Source organism: Thunnus albacares, chromosome 17, assembly GCF_914725855.1.
Source record: "Thunnus albacares chromosome 17, fThuAlb1.1, whole genome shotgun sequence".
NCBI classification, from domain to species: Eukaryota; Metazoa; Chordata; class Actinopteri; order Scombriformes; family Scombridae; genus Thunnus; species Thunnus albacares.
In genome coordinates, this window is record NC_058122.1 from 4,309,358 (window position 1) to 4,331,715 (window position 22,358).

General features: G+C 38.0%; 1 protein-coding gene and 1 long non-coding RNA gene across 2 annotated transcripts in view; both read right to left on the reverse strand.

Moving 5' to 3' along the window:
- Positions 1-22,358, reverse strand: part of LOC122966811 (deleted in malignant brain tumors 1 protein-like) — a 49,336-nt gene that overhangs the window by 11,656 nt on the left and 15,322 nt on the right. The window contains exons 4-5 of the mRNA XM_044331143.1: positions 4,091-4,399; positions 478-786 (exon numbers count right to left, since the gene is read on the reverse strand). Of these exons, the coding sequence (XP_044187078.1) occupies positions 478-786; positions 4,091-4,399 (618 nt within the window). The remainder of the gene's footprint in view (positions 1-477; positions 787-4,090; positions 4,400-22,358) is intronic.
- Positions 11,340-14,605, reverse strand: LOC122967216. The gene is made up of 3 exons (XR_006398558.1): positions 14,473-14,605; positions 12,690-13,010; positions 11,340-11,427 (listed from the first exon to the last, which is right to left on the reverse strand). It is a non-coding gene; the product is annotated as an uncharacterized LOC122967216 (long non-coding RNA).

Here is a 22,358-nt window from a genome sequence, read left to right on the forward strand (position 1 = left end):
CCAGTAAGATATAATGCTTTTCACAGTTATCAAATGCTCGATCCACACTTACAGTTTGATTAACAGTGGATTAAGAAACATTTCACACTTGCACTTGCTGCTATTCAATGCTGAAAACATGCTGCAGAAAGTGGTTACCAGCTGTTTTTCACCACTAAATGGTGTTGACACACATCACAAGCCACACTGACTGGATGACAGAACTGTTATAAATCAAGGTTTACATTTATTCTAAATACTTTATTCAAATGTTTTCTCACCTGAACAGACGACAGACTTTATAAATATCTTATCAGTGTAGCTTTTCTGCTAAATTAGAAAAGAGTCATTTTGCAACTGGGTTTCTCCTTGTATGTAACACTTTGAGTTTAAGGTGGTCAACATTGTGTCACATGGCCCCTCAGACTGCCGATCAGTCTGTTTTTATATTATTATAACATACAGTATATCATATAAGTGATTAAAATGTTTTCTCACCTGAACAGACGACACCAGCGTCCTCACCATGTCCACAGTTGTTTGTCCCAAATCCATTGTGTCGACACGCAGTTAGAGACCTTTCACTGCCTGAACAGCTCACATCATCAAGCCAGATTTGTCCTGTTCCTTGACCAAAGTGGGCTGATTGAAGGGCCTCCAGTGACGTCCCACAGCCCAGCTGCCTGCAAACCACCTTAGCATCATTTATGTTCCAGTTGTCATCACAGACTGTTCCCCAGGTGTTGTTGTGATAGATTTCAACTCTTCCAGAGCACCGAGTGGACCCAGCTAATCTGATCTGATCACCTAGGCACAGAACACAGAAGACAAACTATTAATGGATAGAACAAGTATCTCTTGTGTGTGTATGTTGGAGCAGTTTTACCAAAACCATTATTATTGATTCTATTAAATGACAGAAAACATTATTAGCAGTAAAAAGGGTGATACATGCAGATATATCATCAACACTAAACCAACCACTAGTAATATGAACCTGCACAAACGATTCCAATACATGATATTATATTATCCATTTCACAAGTAGGTTTTCTGAGACTTGTGGCAGAGTTTGGTGAATCTTGGAGGGAAACACTTTCGGAGTCACTGTTACTTGTTTTATTTATGTCAGAAGCCTTGAACCAGCAGGGCTTTGAAAAGAGGCTCTAATGAAAAGCAAGGCAAGGCAACTTTATTTGTATAGCACATTCATACACTGGGACAAGTCAAAGTGCTTTACAGAGTAATAGAAATACAGTAAAGGTAAAAGATTTACAATTAAAATGTGGAAATGCACATACAAGAGATACAAAAGATAAAATACTTAAAAAGTATAAAAGATAAAGCAAAAAAAGACAAAGTACTTAAAAACCAGTGCAGTTCAAATCAAGTGAAATAGAAAGATCACTGTGTTTTGTTTTAACACGGGAGACAGCCAGTAGGCCAGCCCCAGATGTGCGGAGGCTCATATGGCACAAGCATGTCAGAGTTGAACAGTATTTGTGACCAGAGCCACAAATTTGTAGACAAGCAGCAAGGGAGTTTCCTTATCTAGTCCTGTTTGTGCTATCAGATGCTCTTTTCACACACACTCACATCTTGTGCCTTGATGTGTGGCCTTGATGCATGAAGAAAGCGGAAGAGAAGAAGAGGCCTGAGGTCTGGTTTGGTGGGAAAGGACAGAGGCAGGCTGTATGTACTACATACATGACTGAAAATATTTTGGTGCAAAACATTTTGTGTTGTCATTAATATTCCTGCTTGGTATCACTCAAACAGACTGTTGAAGAAACAAACTACTATAGTTACAACTGCCAGTAAGATATAATGCTTTTCACAGTTATCAAATGCTCGATCCACACTTACATCACAGTTTGATTAACAGTGGATTAAGAAACATTTCACACTTGCTACTCTGCTATTCAATGCTGAAAACATGCTGCAGAAAGTGGTTACCAGCTGTTTTTCACCACTAAATGGTGTTGACACACATCACAAGCCACACTGACTGGATGACAGAACTGTTATAAATCAAGGTTTACATTTATTCTAAATACTTTATTCAAATGTTTTCTCACCTGAACAGACGACAGACTTTATAAATATCTTGTCAGTGTAGCTTTTCTGCTAAATTAGAAAAGAGTCATTTTGCAACTGGGTTTCTCCTTGTATGTAACACTTTGAGTTTAAGGTGATCCACATTGTGTCACATGGCCCCTCAGACTGCCAATCAGTCTGTTTTTATATTATTATAACATACAGTATATCATATAAGTGATTAAAATGTTTTCTCACCTGAACAGACGACACCAGCGTCCTCACCATGTCCACAGTTGTTTGTCCCAAATCCACTGTGTTGACACTCAGTTACAGACCTTTCACTGCCTGAACAGCTCACATCATCAAGCCAGATTTGTCCTGTTCCTTGACCAAAGTGGGCTGATTGAGGGGCCTCCAGTGACGTCCCACAGCCCAGCTGCCTGCAAACCACCTTAGCATCATTTATGTTCCAGTTGTCATCACAGACTGTTCCCCAGGTGTTGTTGTGATAGATTTCAACTCTTCCAGAGCACCGAGTGGACCCAGGCCCAGCTAATCTGATCTGAACACCTAGGCACAGAACACAGAAGACAAACTATTAATGGATAGAACAAGTATCTCTTGTGTGTGTATCTTGGAGCAGTTTTACCAAAACCATTATTATTGATTCTATTAAATGACAGAAAACATTATTAGCAGTAAAAAGGGTGATACATGCAGATATATCATCAACATATATCATCAACACTAAACCAACCACTAGTAATATGAACCTGCACAAACGATTCCAATACATGATATTATATTATCCATTTCACAAGTAGGTTTTCTGAGACTTGTGGCAGAGTTTGGTGAATCTTGGAGGGAAACAGTGTCAGAGTCACTGTTACTTGTTTTATTTATGTCAGAAGTCTTGAACCAGCAGGGCTTTGAAAAGAGGCTCTAATGAAAAGCAAGGCAAGGCAGCTTTATTTGTATAGCACATTCATACACTGGGACAAGTCAAAGTGCTTTACAGAGTAATAGAAATACAGTAAAGGTAAAAGATTTACAATTAAAATGTGGAAATGCACATACAAGAGATACAAAAGATAAAATACTTAAAAAGTATAAAAGATAAAGCAAAAAAAGACAAAGTACTTAAAAACCAGTGCAGTTCAAATCAAGTGAAATAGAAAGATCACTGTGTTTTGTTTTAACACGGGAGACAGCCAGTAGGCCAGCCCCAGATGTGCGGAGGCTCATATGGCACAAGCATGTCAGAGATGAACAGTATTTGGGACCAGAGCCACAGATTAGTAGACAAGCAGCAAGGGAGTTTCCTTATCTAGTCCTGTTTGTGCTATCAGATGCTCTTTTCACACACACTCACATCTTGTGCCTTGATGTGTGGCCTTGATGCATGAAGAAAGCGGAAGAGAAGAAGAGGCCTGAGGTCTAGTTTGGTGGGAAAGGACAGAGGCAGGCTGTATGTACTACATACATGACTGAAAATATTTTGGTGCAAAACATTTTGTGTTGTCATTAATATTCCTGCTTGGTATCACTCAAACAGACTGTTGAAGAAACAAACTACTATAGTTACAACTGCCAGTAAGATATAATGCTTTTCACAGTTATCAAATGCTCGATCCACACTTACATCACAGTTTGATTAACAGTGGATTAAGAAACATTTCACACTTGCTACTCTGCTATTCAATGCTGAAAACATGCTGCAGAAAGTGGTTACCAGCTGTTTTTCACCACTAAATGGTGTTGACACACATCACAAGTCACACCGACTGGATGACAGAACTGTTATAAATCAAGGTTTACATTTATTCTAAATACTTTATTCAAATGTTTTCTCACCTGAACAGACGACAGACTTTATAAATATCTTGTCAGTGTAGCTTTTCTGTTAAATTCGAAAAGAGTCATTTTGCAACTGGGTTCCTCCTTGTATGTAACACTTTGAGTTTAAGGTGATCAACATTGTGTCACATGGCCCCTCAGACTGCCAATCAGTCTGTTTTTATATTATTATAACATACAGTATATCATGTAAGTGATTAAAATGTTTTCTCACCTGAACAGACGACACCAGCGTCCTCACTGTGTCCACAGTTGTGTGTCCCAAATCCATTGTGTCGACACTCAGTTAGAGACCTTTCACTGCCTGAACAGCCCACATCATCAAGCCAGATTTGTCCTGTTCCTTGACCAAAAAGAGCAGATTGAGGGGCACTTACAGCTGTCCCACAGGTCAACTGTCTGCAGACCACCTCAGCATCATTTGTGCCCCAGCTGTCATCACAGACTGTTCCCCAGGTGTTGTTGTGATAGATTTCAACTCTTCCAGAGCACCGAGTGGACCCAGCTAATCTGATCTGATCACCTATAAGGCACAAGACGTAACACACAAAATTTTACAAATGAAGTAAACACTTAAAAAAGGATTTTATGCATCACACAGAGGAATGTACTGACCTGAAGCAGTTGAAATTGAGGTGAGGAGAAGATAGACTATAGGAAAGAAAAAACACGACATGGCTCTTTATATAAGCTGAAAAGTGCTGAGATGAAAATTGCCCTTTTTCTGATTTAGGTTCCTATTATGATGAAACAAAGTCAAGAATCTTTAAAGTGAATTCCAAAAGTTCTCGGTCCTCTAAAATCTGTATACAGAAAAACAGTTTGTTGTTTTTAGAACAATATTTTAGAAAATGCATCAGGCTCAAATAGCAACGGTTTCTCTGTACAAAGTCAGAGCCGACGACAGAAAACTGAACTAAAAACCGCCTTGTACAGAAACATTCACACTGCTTGTCCTTCCTGGATCACCTTCTCTTTCTCCTTCTGGTGATTTGTTTCTTTTTTTTTCTTTCTCACATTAAATATTCTGAAACCATAATGTGCGAGGAACAAAAGTTGCAACACTCAAGCAACACATTTGTGTACAAAACTCACTTTTAAGCAAGCCCTATACTTCTGAGTTATTACCTATGTCTTGTGTATTTTTTCTTCCACATTTTTACTATACAGTATATTTACTTAAACTTTTAATGCTTAAGATTTTTGTAATGAAGTCAAGCCTCATTTTTGATACTAATTATGGACTGCATTTTTTCTGCAACAGCCATTCAGTATATTTAAATTCAGAGATTTTCTCTCTATATAGTGGCTTTTATTGGTAGTGGTGGAGTCTGCCATGGCAGCGCTGGATTCAGAGGCAATATCATGAGGGATTCACAGTAAAAAATGCATGTGCAAGCACAAGTTCATCTCATTAATAACAGCATTATTGTGTATGTCTCATATCAGAGCTATATTAATATAGTAATGATAATAATGTGTTTGTTACCACAATTAACACTGACAGCGATTGTTCATCAAAAGTGAGCTACAGAAGAGGAAGTCATTTTAGGCATTTTTGTCATTCAGGTAACTTTCTGTATTTGTAACACTTTTCTGTTTTTTGCTGTGTTTTCTCAATTTGCAGCATTTTTTTGTTTGTTTCTCTTTTTTTCAGAATGTTATGTGTGTTGTCAAATTGGTGAAGATGTTTTCTTCATTTGCTTTTTGTTTTGTCTATTTGCATGTTTTCTATGTTGCAGCTCTCAGAGCCACCAAAGGTTTCTTTTTTCATCCTTTCCAAAGGCAAAAACTGAAAGAGCAATGTAAGAGTTTGTTTGTCTGCTCTAACATAAACTGCAAATGTTAACATATCTGGCTAACTGGCTTATGTACAGTAGTGACCCAGCGTTACTAACAAGTCCACGGCCATTTCATACCACACTTAGAAGTCTGCTCTTGTCTACCTCTTTCTACAGGTGCTGTGAAATCTGTTTTCTGTTTGCTGAACCAGCAAATGTACAGATATTTTAAACAGTAATGTTGGAAACCTGCAGCTACAACCTGAATATCTCAGCAGCAAATAATCTGAAAGGCTGAATATGTATGATTAAATACACATACACCACTTTTACGTACAAGTTAACATTTTAAGAAATTATAAACTTTCCAGCTGGTTCCTACAGGTTGTAACAAAGCATTTAGCCCAATTTAAGAACCTTCACAGTAGCATAATCTGATAGTTTATTGTTTAAGACCATCAGAGGTGGAACAGACTGAGGCTAGTAATTGTGCCCTTGATATACTGTAGCTATGAGTAGAGGTCCCATAGCCACACACAGCCAGTAACAGCAGATCATCTTTAAGCACGTCTTACTCACCACAAACCAGTCTAGGTGTTAGTTTCAACATCCTGGTTCATGCGAATAGTGCAGAGAAGCATCTGGGCTCAGGAGGGCTGGTACAGACACAGAAAGGCAGCACTACAGTGTACTGCTTGTGTTAGCAGTGATAGGATCTCTCTCACTGACACATTTCACTTTCATTTGCTGCACTGAAGCAAATTAAGAGGAATTGTAGGCTAGCATTTCACAGCCCATCCCCATGTTTTTAACACTGACATTTTTTTTGAGGCCACAAAGACAGTAGTTGCTTCTCTCCTACAGCTGGGAAAGTCAGACTGAAACCAGCACTAGTTCCTGCTCAGATATTACAAAATTATCATTAACACAAAATTCAGCTCCTCAAAGACTGTGGACCTGGAGGAGTATTACTTCTTTAGAATTATTTATTTTCTTATTAGTTTGTGTGTAGCTCCCAGTTTGTAGCCCCAGGGCTGGCTAAAGCCATAGGCCATATAGGCATTCGCCTTGGGTGCCACCTTGTCTGGTGGGCACTGGTCACCCTCAAAGAAAAATAAATAAATAAATAAACAAATAAATAAATAAATGAATAAAACTTCACCAGTGGACGCCCTTCCTCATTTTCTTTCCTGAGGTAACAAATGAACAAATAAAGAAAAGAAGAAATTTTGCTCCTCTGTTCCTCACAATTTTTCATCTGCCCTCCACCTGAACTATGAGCACTGAAAGAGAGTAGTGGGACACTGCTGATGTGCATCACAGCCCAAGTCTGTGAGGAGATGTCAAGAAGCAGATATTCACATTTTATTTCATAATGAAAAGGTCCAAACCTTCAGGTGCGCAAGGAAGAAAACAGAGAAAAGAGGAGGAGGAAAATAAAGCCCAATATAGAAGTATATTGTGTTATGTTAACGTTAGACGTTTCATTTGTAGTAGCCTGCTAGCTAAGTAGCAATAAAGCTAATGCTAGATAATGATACTACGATAGCTGCTATACTCAGATAATGTTACAGATTGAAGGATATGAGACTGAATGGCAAGCCAGTAGCTAGTTATCTAGAACCTGGAAACTGTTCCTTCCTAGAACGTAAGACATTGTTCTGAAATTTCACTGACCAACACTATATCCATAAAAACATAGAATTCTGCACTGGGTTGCACCAGCTATGTATAAGCTGGCATGAGGCACTTGGCATTGTTGCACATTGTAATAAGCTAGACCGATATTGACATATTATATCAATAAATTAGGTTTATACTGGATTACTGTGTTGTAAAATGGCAGCAATTAATGAAAAAAATGATGCTGTTTTACTATCAGTGAGTTCTGTGACATTTTATGATTGACACCTACCCTAGGAGCATGTGTGTAACTATTTAGTTGTTACTCAGAGTAATGTTGGAACTTATCTCCATGGTGCAAGCTTTTATTTTAGTAATGCAAATCCTAATCTCACCTAGGGCACCAAAATGGCTACAGCTGGCCCTGTGTAACCCTGTGCCAGCAAATAACCGCTGTTCTCTCTCTCTCTCTCTCTCTCTATCTCTCTTTCATTTTTTCATTTCAGAAGACATGATATCTGAAAATCTAATTATGCACCCACATATGTATGCATATGTGTAAATGGATGTGTATATTCATATGCATTTGTGAGATGGATGACATTTTTTACTTTGGCTCCATTAATTGTGGTTTTTGACAGCAGAACAAGTTGGAAATATAACAGTTAAGATATTATCATCTTATAAAATTGATTTGGCTAATGTGTAATGAGTTTCCTATTTTCACATCCAGCAGACACAGAGCAACACTAGCAATTATTTGGAGTCATGATTCTGGCAACCGGGGAATTGTTCAATGTTCACTCTCCTTTTAGCTCTGTTTTAGATTAATTGTTGTAGATTAGTAAGAGTTTTTTGCCTGCTGTGTCTGGAGACATGGTTGATGAGAGTGAAGTTACAGGCCATGAAACCAAAAAGATTAGCTAAAAGGTGCTAAAAGTCTCCATAGCGCTGAGGGAAACTGTAGAGTTTTGGCATTTTTTCATTGTTTTTGGGGTAGTCACGCCAAGCCATGCCGGGAGCACTCAGGTCGAGCTGGCAAGCTGCAAGTGTTCTATTACACAGCATGGCAGGTAAAAGAAGTTGTTTACCTGCTGGGGATGTGCTGTTCAAATATCTCACTGTGGCTGTTTCTGCAGTGCAGCTCACCAAAGTTATCCACTAAGTGAGGATGCAGTGGAGATGTGTTTCATCGTGGGTTGGCTTGGCTTGGTTTGGTTTGCTAAAGCGAACCAACCCAGTATAATGGAAAAACTGTCATTGTGATCATTCTAACAAGTTGACCAAATAAGTCATTTTTCCATGCACTCCAGGACTACACATATGGGCGTTTTCTAATCTGGCACCCCTATCGGCAGTAATCGGCAGGACAACATTTGTCTGTGCGTTCAAAAATGGTTACAACTCATTGTTAAAAAATAATGTTTTATGATGTGACAATACTACAGTTAAGGTCTTATTAGGTTTAGGCACAAAAACCACTTTTTATACTTTTTACTTTTTATTGAGGAATTTTTTTAATGTTTTGGGTTAAAATGATCAAATTGTTAAGGGTAGAGAAATGTGAATCAAAGTTACCTTCGTTGTCATGCCAACCATAATAACCACGGGTTTAAGGTTAGGGGACAATCGTAGTTAGGTTTTTTTTAAAAAACTTTCCCGACTCACGGTTGGACATGTGACAATCGTGGTTGGAAAAGGTAAAGGAAGAGTTGTCTCTTTTGGCAAAGCCCACAGTTGGGTGAATACCTCCATGCATGCCACGCTAGATGGCATCTGTCACATAAATTTAACTACATGTCATTTTTAGGCAACTCTTGTCATTTCGTTTGGGAGGACAGTCTTGATCTTTCTCAGTGGGTTTGTCAAGGAGCAAACCATTTCACATGATGCATTTTCATTTCTCCATTGTTAAAATGAAGAGATTAATAATATATGTATACATATACACTCACAGAGCAATTTATTAGGAACACCTATAGAATCTAAAGAATTCCAATATGACAGCTCTGCCATAAATTCTGCTTTGACATTGTCAGAATGGTGATTATTGTATTTTATGTTTATTATTGAGGTTGTAGTTGGTGGTGATGGTGTACTGGAATGCATTATATTGAAATGTGTTCCTAATATTTTGTCCACCCCATTAACATACATGAGGGCAATAAAACATTTTCAATGTTCGATGTTTTCTTTTTAGTAATGTATAGATCAGTATAGACTTTCTGTTTATGTTGTAGCTATTTTTGTCATTATATATATGTAGTTTTAAAACAAACCTCCATTTAATGGCTTGTTTCAAACCACATTGAGACTTTTAATGTGAGGTTAATTGAGACTCATGTCATTAACTGCCCTACCAGCATGTGTACTGATGTGGTGTGAAGAGGTAAGTTTGGAAGAGTTTTTTTCCGCTGCCCCCAAGTGGTCAGAGAAATCAGTTATTGCAGGTTTCAAGATCCCCCTCCAGACATGTTTTAAGGCAAATAAAAATACTTGTTTAAATTATTACTCGTATCTCGTGTTTTTTTCACAAAAAGTTCAATTACCTAGTTTAAAATTCTTGGAAAATGTCTTAAAATGCCTTAAAACGACATTTATTCCTTTTGCCTCATTGAAAAGTTCAGAATCTATGAATATAGAAATTGTTTAATATCAAAAGTTTAACTGATGGACACAAGATGTCTCCTACTTCACTGAAGAGTCAGTGTGTATGTGCACTGGAGGCTTCAAGTTTCAATATCACACTTGTATTTGCATATAAGATCACGATTGTCTCCATACTCGTCATAAATCATGCTCTACTCCTCCTTCAGTAGGCAAAGGTGAAAACAGCTTTATAACTCTGCACATACAGTACATCATTCTACAAAGTGAAGCAACAAGAGGAAGAACTAACTGAAAATTAACTTTTAAAGTCAGTAACATATCTTGGAGGGTTTTCTATCACTTGCAAAAATATCAAAAGTTAGAAGATTTAAATATCAAGACGATTCAAGTAAAACAGGTTTGACTATTGTAAAACTCTATATGTGTGTGTGTGTGTGTGTGCGCGTGTGAGTGAGTGTGGGCTGTAGCTGCCTCTGCCACAGCTGCAGCTGTGTGCATGATATGAACCATATCATATACCAGCTATGTACAGGAAATTTGACTGGCAAAAAACAGACAGATCTGCCAGTCACCGATGGCTGATCAGCTGAAAACAGACTGTTTTAGATCAGTGGATGTTTGATCAGTGTGCCTCTAATTAATATAGCTAATATCTTATGCCAAATTAGAAGGGCCTATGACAAAAAACTAACAAAAACAAACAAACAAAAAAAACTTTTACTTCTTTATCAATTAACAAGTCCGAGTCTGAGTCATCAGTGCACAAGTCCAAGTTAAGTCACGAGTCCTGAAAATTAGGACTTGAATTGGACTCGAGCACTACAACACTGGTTCAGAGTGCAATAAATTAATTCAGTTCAAACTTCTAATAATAGTCTCTAACACTTAATTTTTTCTTCCTCAGTACATTTCCTACCAGCTAACAGAGTACAATTCATTAAGTGATGGTCTTCTAACTGTACACACTGTATAAGATTCACATCTGGTGAGGATGCTTTTTGTTATTTTGCTTTTCTGTAGCAAACCTAATGACAAGCCTGAAGACCTGAGATCTATCACAACTCTCTGATCTCATGTAAAATGATATTCTTCTGTTTTCTGTTTGAGTGCAGGTGTGCTTCTGTGTTTTGTATGGAACGCCACCAGGATCACTATTTGCTATAAATGGCTGGCATTTTTAGGGGCTTGGGATGCTTGAAAACTCATGAAAATTGGCACACATGTCAGAACTGATGAAATTGGACTCAGGGCATAGCCAGGGGCTCAATAGTGCCCCCAGAAAGCAGGGTCATGTTGGGATAAAGTTCTTTGGATGTTCATGAAATTCGGTGGGATCATTGCTCTCATCATTTTTGGACGTGATACATATTTTTTGAAATTTTTTTGCCAAACAGGAAGTCAGCCAATTTGGATTTTGTGTGTCAATTTTGTCTGGCTCGTTGTCTTCTCCAGCGGGTCAGACAATCCACCAACAAGACCAGCAAGAGCAGCAGCAGACCCCAAGCAGCTACTAAGGACACCAGCAGCAACAACGGCACTGTAGGAGGAAGAACATTTGACAGTTTATCTATAATAACATCCGTTATCCCGTCATGCTTCAGATGATGTAAACAGGAAGTGCAATGGAGCAGGTGACGTAGGTGTGGGCCACAACTGAGCTGCTAGTTTTACACCTTTTAATTTTGGCAAATCCTGATCATAGAAAATGATGCTGCATGAGCTATTAGCACTTCCTGTTTGCACTGTAACCATGGATATACAAACTACAATCATCATATCACTAAATATGATGACTTCTCTCACTGGAGAGAATAAGTTGTGCTGATTCCAGCAGGCTGTGCATGATGTCTGTGTATTATAATGCCACCAGCTCTGAGCGTCTCCTCAACACTTTCAAAACTCAGGTGATGAATATTAATACTCCACCTCCAGCACCAGTTTTAAAGGGGAGATCCACATTTTCAGCACTATATTTATATTTCGAGACTTTACTGGAATATCTTTCCATGATGTACAGTTCATAAATCTCCTTATTTATCTTACACTGGCCCTTTATGCAGCCCTTCAGTCCAGTCTCTGTCCAAAACAGGCTCCTGTCTCTTTAAGGCCCCCCCTACCGATGAGCCCACTCTGTTCTGATTGGTCGGCTTCTGGAAGCCGCCGCATGGCAGACTTCTGCAAGCTATGTAAACAAATAATAGTAGTAAGGTTTCACATCTTTTTCTTGTTCTTTACTCGAAATGTCAACTTCTCAGTACATGTTCAAGCCTGAATCAAAAGAGGAATATGTGAGTGGACAACATGAACAACCTCGAGACTACAGAATGGATGGTCATTTATGGGCATGTATGATGAGCTGACATCATCTTGTCAGAAAGGTAGAATTTTTTGTAATAAGTATAGGCCTACTTTAAAAAATCAGTTTTCACTCCTTCTATTCCCTACTGTTATTTAAAAGTGACAAAATTCATTCATTCATTTAGACGAGGGCCAGCTGATTCTGAAGTGAAACCGACAGCTGATAACAGCAGTGATGTGTTTTCACTCAGGTAACAAGAGTTCCTCTCTGAGTACTGTGTGGGAGCTGTATGCTCAGATAAATGTCAAATCTGGAGGCTGAAGAATCTCAGTGGTGAACTAAAACTTTACTGATCTGATATAACATTCAGCTCAGCTGTGTTCACAATACATCAGTACATTAGTAATTAGCATCAGATGTCTGGTTGTTAAGAACAGTAGAACTGAGCTGTTATTCATAAAATACAACAATGCTTAGCTTAAATTCTACAGTGTACTCACATTTAATGCTGACACTAATCAGTGTAGACTGTGTAGAAGTGTACTTCCGTGTGGACCATGTGACTTCATAGACACAACTGTAGTGTCCCTGGTGTTCATACTCAGCTACAGGGAAGTTAAAGGTGGCTGAGTGGTTGATGGCTGGCTTGGTTTCAATGATGTTGGAGCCAGAGAGATTGAGAAAGAAAACACCAGTGGGACAGTGGGAGGAAATGGAGCAGGTGATGAGAAAGTCATAACCCCTAGTGACCTCTACACCTTCTGGACGCGAGACCAGCCCTGTGTTGGATGTCACTGAGATGCTGGGCTGCTGCAGTCTCACTAGGTACAAAAGGGTACAAGATACAACAGTATAAAGGCAATATACAATTCCTTACTTCCAAACCAGACACTATGAGATCATGATTTATTCTAAACATACTAAGGCTATACTGTTCTGAAAAGCAATGCACAACAAGACTGATCTTTATGCAAATATGTTGCATCTGTGAAATGAAAGAAAAGTATTTAATTTTTAAAGCATATAGAGAAAAAATATACAATATATGATACAATAGCCCTGCCCTGCTCCCTGTGTCCTCCCCAGCCAATCAGCTCCCAGCCTACCCTTGTATCTTACCACCTGTTCCTAATTGTTTCATTAGATTAGTTTTTATTTAAGTCCTGTTTTTCAGTTCAGTTTTGTTGAATCCTTTGTTCTGTATTCTGTTCACTCTGATCTGCCACTTTTGTTTTTGCCTGCATGAGCCTAAAATAAAGTTAATCTTCAGCCTCGCTCAGCCTGCATTTGGGTCCACTCCACATAACATAAATTATAATTAGCCTATAGTCTGATATAATTATACAATCTATACCAAATCAAAAGTAATATTTTAAAATAATCTTTAAAATAACTAATTAAGAACATCTCAGAACTATCTCTGCACTGAAAGTGCAGATAATGAAGTTTGTCAGCTCTGTTACTGATTTAAATAGATTTTAAATAGAGTTTGGAATTTGTTTTATGTTTCCAGAACAGCTGCAATGTTTAACCCAACAGTCATTAATTCACATTTGGCACTGTTTGGGACGCCCAAGCTCTAAGGGACAGTACGAAAGTTATTGGGGTTGGGAGGGGTGAATCTTATATTGCGCTTTATTAAAAAATGCATGATCCTCCCCAGCTATATCTATATTTTTGTTGTATCCTGCAAAAAATGCAATACTCCTTCCCGCAACTTCTCAGAACAATAATGCCAATTTGAGCATTCCAACACTGGTTATTATTATTATTATTATTATTATTATTATTATTATTATTATTATAACTGAACTGAATTACATAATTATTAGTGTGTTTTGGAGGTGTGGAAATTTCTCGATTCTAAGATGCATCATGATGTGGACGTGGATTATTCTGCATTCACAAATTTCAAAAATCAATTTTCTAAATGTTAGTTAATTACGTGATGTTGACGGAACGAACAAGGCGGAACTCAACTGGGAAATGCAGCACCTGGACAGTCTACAGCGCACACATGCTTAATATATCTTGTAGGTCATCTTCAAAAAAGGCAGCGGTTGCAAGCATTTTTTGATTTAATGATTAAATAATTACTGTTGCGAGACGAACATGAAGTATATTGTGAACTTTCTGTGCCATCACTCAGAGATTCACGTTAGCAGAGCGGAGCAGCGATGAGTAGTAACAAATGAGACTAGCAGACCAACACACACTGCAGCATTAAAGAATTTAAACCAACTCTGAGGTGAAGAAAATAACTTGGTGCTCAGTCTGTTTCACCTCAAAAACCGTGTGCCCACTCAACGTCTTGGACATCAATGTCTTTCCCCAGAGCTAACGGTGCATCAGAAAGGCTGCTCTCCACTACTAGAGGCATGATGTTAATAACAACACAGCGGAGAACATTTTGTCATTCTCATACAGGCAGGAGTCTGTAAGATGCCTTCAAATTAATTAATTCATTAACTAATACAGTTAACTTTTTAAAATAAAAAGGCTGCGGACCATTTATCTTAATCGCCAGTTATATTTCATATTGTACTTCAGTGGACTGATGACACCAGTGAATGGTTCAGCACACAGTATACTGGAGCAAGAGAGTGAAAATAGTGCCCCCTTTTATATTCATTCAATCGAGAATCGGTTTTGAATCAAGAATTGATTCTGAATGGAATCTAACACCTAAGAAACCAGTATCAAATGGATTCACACCTCAGTTCCTTAATAAACCACATTTTCCCACAATTTAACACAGCATTAGCACAAAAAACTTAAGACCGTGTTTTTTTTTTTTTTTCTGTTTTTTTCCTGTTTTATTTCCACCTTTAATTTACTTACCAGTAACAGAGAGCTTGACGGAGTCACTAATGGGAGAGCTAAAGTCTCGACCTGAAACACTTGTTTGAAACTGACACTGGTACAATCCCTCATAATCAAAATCCACTTTATTGATGCTGAAGGCAGCAAGGTTGGTACTTGGTGTTTGGTTCTGTCTGAATGAGCTTGAAGTCTTTGTCAATATGAAGTTTCCAGGTAAAGAATGTTGAATTTGTGTTGAAATAGAACAAGTGATGTCAACGTTCTGACCCCAGGTCACCTCACCGACAGGATTCATGGAGATGTTGGGCTTTGTTAGGCCTTCTGGAGAAAGAACAAAATAATAAAATGTTAAATGTACTGTATCTTTGATTTGGATTGTTTTTACATTGTTTGAATTCTTTCTATTTCAAGACTCAATAAACATGTACTGGTGAAGCAGAATCAGAAATATGACTGATGGAGCAACTAGTGAATATCAAATACACAGTCAAAAGCCACTTAATCCAGTTGGGTTTTTAATCAAATTCTCTTTGGGCTTTTTATGTTGCCCACCTTTTTAATAAAATAGAATAAATGAATAGTCTATATATCATCATTTATCCCCATACAAGTGCATCACAGCAGCAAAACATGTTTGGCCTTTGTGTTTGTCAAATAAGCCAGGCTATGGTTAAATGAAGCACGCAGCAGGATACAGTAGTCATATTAAAAAACAGACGGGGCTTACTGTGTAGGATGAATCTGAACTCATAGTGATTTGGACAAGAGATGTGGTAACATCAGTGACTGTATTCATATCTATGACTGAGATTTTATTTCGTCTTCATTTACCTCTGCAACCTGGGAGAAAATGTTGGAAAGGGAAACAGATGTTGTATTGGTACAAGTTGCCCAGAAGCTACCTGGATACTGCTTGCAGGCAGGTAAAGGCAGTATAGGGACCTTAGAGGTCTTGAGGAGGCTTAATTGTTGATGAAGGTGACCCAGAGCTGCCAAGAATTCTTTATAGTTTGCAGAACTGGGTAAAGAATTGTAATGCACCAGAACAGCTTTGTTTATCTGTTCAAATGTGCTCCAAATACATGTAATCCCCTTTTCTTTTCACTGTCTCTCTCAAGCTCTTAAGAGCTCAGGTGAGATAGGTGGTCAGTGGTTGGTTGTTGCCCCATTTAACAACTGGTTGAAAAAATGATTGCTTATGAACCCAGTGCATTTCTCCCTCCCTTTAGAATGGCACAAAGCACTAAGATGGTGACATAAATGCAAGACCTCAAAGTTTCCTCGTTAAGGGAAGTTTACATTATAGTTCTCTTTGTCTCTCTGTGTTGTGTGTGTGCATGTGCACGTTTGTGTGCATAAACACTGAGGGTGTCACAATACCTGCCTCTGTTCTGTTTTGTTGTTGTTTCCCTCATGGAACTCTTCAACTGTTTTCAGCATTCTAATTGTATTGTATGACATTTTCACAGCATGTGAGTTATTACATAAAAATGTTTGGTTGATTTTCAAATTCTTCAGCAAAATGCAAAACTGTACTCATTCAGTAATGTATATGTTTGTCTGCGCTCTGCCTTTTGTTTCTTCCATTTTTTACATTCATTTGATACAGTGGGACTCTTTTTTCTTTTTACTTAGATCCTATAGTTGTTTTTACATTGTTTATTTTGGTAAAACTGTTCAAGATGTAATTCTTTGGCCCTAAAAGTTATAAAAGTAGTGTTAAAAATTAAAAGTATACAAACTCTGTATCTGCTTGAGCATTCATTCTGAAAAAAATAAGCTATTGCCTACATTACCACAACTATACAGCATAGGCAATGAACTAATTTTCTTAACTATTTGTAGTTTTGCCATTTTGTAGTGGTGTTACAAATAATACTGACCACGCCTTTGTACCTATTGTAATGGCCTTTGCTCAACCATGGTGTTATCTCTCTCCCTGTGTGTGGCTTATGAACCTATTGTTAGGAGCAAGTTTATTTATGTGTATGTACTCTGTCACACACACACACACCTACCTACACACACACACACACAGATCTACAGACTATAATTGGTCCTCACAAAGATGGACACCCTCACATATACACTAACACACAGGTCTAAAACTCAAATTGGTCGTGTGTGTGTGTGTGTGTGTGTGTGTGTGTGTGTGTGTGTGTGTCCACAATGACCAAAAAGTTTAATCAAGATGTTAAAGCCCAGCTAAACTGATCAGGACACCCATCAGTATTGATGCCTCGAAAAGGAGAATGGACTGACCTGCAGCAGGTGAAGATGAGGTCAAGAGGAGAGATACTATAGGAGATTTTTTTTTAAATGACATGGGTCATTATATCAGTGAAAACATGCTGAAATATACAGTAACTTGTCTTGTTTTAAATCATTATCTATATACAAAAAATCTCACCTATGGCCAAATAGAACTAGTTTCTCTGAGTACTCCCCATGGCATTGGCGGCAGAATAGATGATAGAAAACTGAACTAAAAGCTGTGAACAGAAACATTTCACACTGCTGTTTTTTTCCCCCAAAACACTTCCCTTTTTCTTGTTTTTTTTCAAATGAAACTCAATAGAGGGTGGTGCAGTGGTTAGCACTGTCGCCTCATAGCAAGAACGTTCTGGGTACCAACAAAGCGGCAACTACCATGACATGAGAGTGAAGCCAGTGTGGAAATACTTTAAAGTGCAATACCACCGACGGCCCCTAGATGCTCCAATGACTGCCATTCAAACCATTCAACTTTTCTCTAGAAATACTAAGTCAGCCATTTTTTTTCAATGATTATTGTCTCATTCACTGAATTTGGGCCCTCTAATAAGTGTGCTCACAGTCATTTTGGAAATTATTGCTCCATTAACAAGATTTGAAGACTTACAGTAGCTTTAATGTCTGTCATGTGGGTGTTGATTGAAAGCAGTGATTGACAATTCGCTCACCTGCTGCTCTCCCTGGCTCCAGGACTCAGTGAGTTGCAATATTTCAGTAAGTTTAATGTTACTTGATTATGACACCTGCCCTGTTAGCACAATTTAGCTTAAGTAGCTAACGTTAGTGCACATACTCCTCTCAGTTTTCCCAGTAAGCTAGCCTTAGCTTGGGTTCCAGGTAGCAGGGTATGTTTCCACATCATGAAAGGCAACACCCTGGACTCCTTATTTGGAAGGTCCTGGCTTCAAACAGAAAAAAATAGTACCGACCATAAGCAGCAACTCTGGATTTCAAACTGGCTCTAATGCAAACCAATAGGTGACATCACACCTCACTCTATCTATCTTTATAAACAGTCTATGGGGCCTTTCTATGTGGAGTTTGCATGTTCTCCCTTTCCTCTGTGTAGGTTCCCTCTGGGTTCTCTGGCTTCCTCCCACCAATCAAAAACATGCAGGTTAGGTTAATTGGTGACTGTAAATCACCCATAGGTGTGAATGCTTTCCATTGGCCTGGGTTGGTCCGCTTTAGCCACGCTGTGCCAAACCAACCTGCGATGTAATGTGTTTCCACTTCAGCCTCACAGCAGGGATTAGCAGTGGCGAGCCGCATTGCTGTCGTCCTGCTTGCTGGCAGGGCCAACCGCAGTAACCTGTGACAACCCCCCTCATCTCCACTCCCCACACACAAGTGGTGTGTTACGAGAGAAAGCTATATTTAAAAGCTCTGTTTGTTCAGCTCTCAGTACTTTTGTAGCTTCTAAATGATTTTTTGTGGTTTGAAGTTGAGTGTCTCTCCTGCATTCATGTTTGCACTTTCAGATATCTACCTTATCTTCCTCAACAATTTCAGCCTTATTGGAGCCATGTTAAGTTACTGCTGATAAAAACCCATAATTTCTTGCTATTGCTGTGTCATATTAAAAGCTTTCCAATTGACAAACTAACAGGAGCCTTTTATTATGAAGAAGATATAGGAAATGTGTTCTGAATCACTGTTTTAGAAGAGCTTAATCAATGGCATAAACAGCCACAGTGAGATGTTAGATGAAGAGCTGTAGATTAGCTATACTGCTAATTATTTTAAAGGGTCACGGGAGGGCTGGATCTGATCCCAGCTGACATTGAGCACAAGGAGGGGAACACCTTGGTCACCAGACAATCACAGGGCTAACACAAATTTTTTTTCCACGGCACAACAAAGTAAAATAAGTTATGTTGGAGGTGCTGTTTGCAGAAAATGCAGTAAGAGCCTGTTGTGGATGGTTGAAACTCAGTAGTTCAGACAAATCAGCCAATCTGATCTATCAAATATGCAGGGTTTTAGAAGTGTTGTACAACTTCAGTATGTTCGATACTGTGCCATTCTGTGCTTTAAAAAAAATTAGATGCAAAACTGTGCTTTTGCGATATCATGTTTGGAAATGTATATTTAATGTAATGTTATATAAACTGTGACTGGTGTGTGAATGGTTATGTGCTGGATGGAACTATAACTCATGCTAACTCAGTATGTATTTTCAAACACTGTAATTGGTCGATGATAATCTTTTCTACTTGAACACGTCAACCCCAAAAGCATCCAAGGGTGAACCTCACATTCTATAATACGCTCAGATTTTATGAATCAGTCCTGCACTTTAAAAGCCATTGAGATTACACAGAATTTGGATAAAAATCTACGTAAAAATAGATCTTGGAAAAGAAAATTTAAATTTGTTAGTCATACACTCACCTGGGGGATACAAGCCCGGTCTGACTTGTTCCCACAGTGATGGGCTTTATAGCTGCATCGTTACCTTGGATACAGTGTAGCCAAGTATTAAATATGAAATATAAGATAACAGCATAAAAATATGAAAATAACACAAATATGTACCCCTTACAACTATTCAATAAAGGTAAAATTACTGACAAAATTATATTCTATATTACAACATTTTGCTATTAGACATAGTGACCATTTAAAGCTCAAATGATGTATTTAATGTAACATGCAAGAGGTAAATGTTACAATAGCACATTCTGAACCCTGAATACATCACACAACTGTCATGTTTTACAGCAGAGAAAGTTGTTACTGTTCTTGAACAGAAATCGATAAATCCATTCAGCGAATCAGTGCACAGTATTCAGATCAGGTGACGCAATATGGCAGTGACTATGTTCAGCAGATGTGCTGTTTGAAAGCAAATTTCAGTGTAACTTTGGCTCAAAGTCATCTTTAAAGATACATAATTTGGACAAAACTGAAGAGGCTGTCATGTTGTCTCCTTCAAAGCATAAAAAGAAGTTAAGTAAAACAGAGTTATTCTAGATCCAAAAAATACTGAAATGTTTAACACTGAAATACTAAAAAATGTGAAATACACTGAATACTGTGAAATATTAAAAACTGAAACACTGAGTCACACTGAATGCTGGTTTGATACTGAATACAGTGACATACTGGATACTGAGTTACACAGAGTAACATGGAGGACTGAGTTAAACTGAATACTGTGAAGCACTAAGTAATAATAAGTAACATGGAATATGGAGTTACACTGAATACTAAATGGAAAACTGTAAAACAGTTGTTTAGTTCAGTTCCCAAAGAGCTGATGGTAGACAAAAAAACTGTGGCAAACTTTAGGCTCAATGAGTCAGCTCTGCAATGAGATGGTCTGGTCACCACTGTGGTAGCTCTAAAAAAAAAGACAGCTGTGATCTTTAATAATACTTTACAGGTTAAAACACTGGCACATTCATGCTCTGGGGTTTTGTAGTCTGGCCGGGATTTCTAAGGTATGACCTTGTAAATATGTAATATTTGCCATTCATGTTATTATTTGTTTACATGTTTAGTTATTTGTTTTTGCAAGAACAACCAACAAAAGACCAGTGGAGTTATTTGCCTTTGCTAAAAAAAAAAAGAACTTTAAATTTGAAAAAAAAAAACTATTTTCTCAATAAAGTTTTTGTACGTTACCTGTTTGCTCCCACATTGTGCGGCCCACTGAATGTGTGCAGTAATATTTCTCTCGCTGGACCATAGACTTTACATATCTTTGCTTTACATTGGGATGACGTCACAGACTTTAAAATCATTTTTCTGGACTCTTTCTGAATTTTTATATAAAACTTTCATGAATTAAACATTCATGATACAAAGAGAAATTACTGCAGTTTGCAGTTGGAGGTGTCCTACTAATTGTTTTACAGACAGTCTTATTAAAATATGGGATCTAATATGCTATAACTTTGTGTCACTTAGTGACACAAAGTTCGCCCCCATTCATTTTATATGTGACACAAGCAAATTGCATTGCAAGGCATTGTGGGATTCCAGGCAATGAGGGAAGCTATGGGAAGATGTGCATGGAGGTGAAAAGAATTGTTGCTGTTTGTTGTTACTGTCCTTAATTCCACTTTTATACAACCCTTTCCCTCCAGATGACATAAACAAAAGACATGCGGCTTGGCACAAAGTAGCACAAAGCAGGGAGTTTTTTATTTACACAGCACTTGCTAAGAAATGTACAGGCTAAAACCTTGTTGATATTGTGACGTAAATATCTGCGCGTACTTGCCAGTGGTGTCGACTCACCCATAGTGATGAGTGAGAAGTGGTGCAAACTATACTGTGTGATTTGTTCACCTACTGCGGGTCTTCACCTTAATACATCCATGGAGCGTTTACTGAAATGTGGAAAATATTGCAATTTCTCCAAGGTATGAAGGTGGAGACAGAAGCAAATTAATCTCAGATTAGCAGATGAAGTCTACTTTGTGGGTCACTAATAATAAAATTATGGCTTTACCTTAACAATAAAGAATGAATTTATGAAATGAACTCATTCAATAAGTCTTTACAATGAAAGACTTTTTAGCATTTCAACGCTTTTTAACACACTGCGTTTTTACTGTCTTCAAACAATTTTTATGGTTTTAAACACATCTTACGAATTGTTTCTCATAACTGTATGGTCTTTTTTACCATATCAATGAAATCTTGCACCATTTGTGGAGAATTTACACAATTTGTGAAACTTGTACTAAACTAGATCTGAACCGACAAGAATGACTAAAAAAAACATCAAAAACATAGACAACCGTCAGATAACCTGAGGCAACGGAGAGGCTGTGTTTCTGCATCTAGCAGAAGACATCCCTAAATTTTAATCTCAAATGTAAAAAAGAAGAAGTTGAAAAGTTCCACGTAGTCTGTTGTAGGCGACAGATGAAGAAAAGGCCACTATTTTGTGTCAAGTGTGTGTGTGTAATATCAGCATGTGACTGATAGATGTCTTGGTGGTGATAGATGATAGGTGGTAATACAAATAAGAGGAAGTTGTAGAGTTATAAAAAGAAAAGCCAAGAGAGACTCAGGGTCCCTTTTCTTTTTGCAGGACCTCTTTTTTCCTTAGGGCT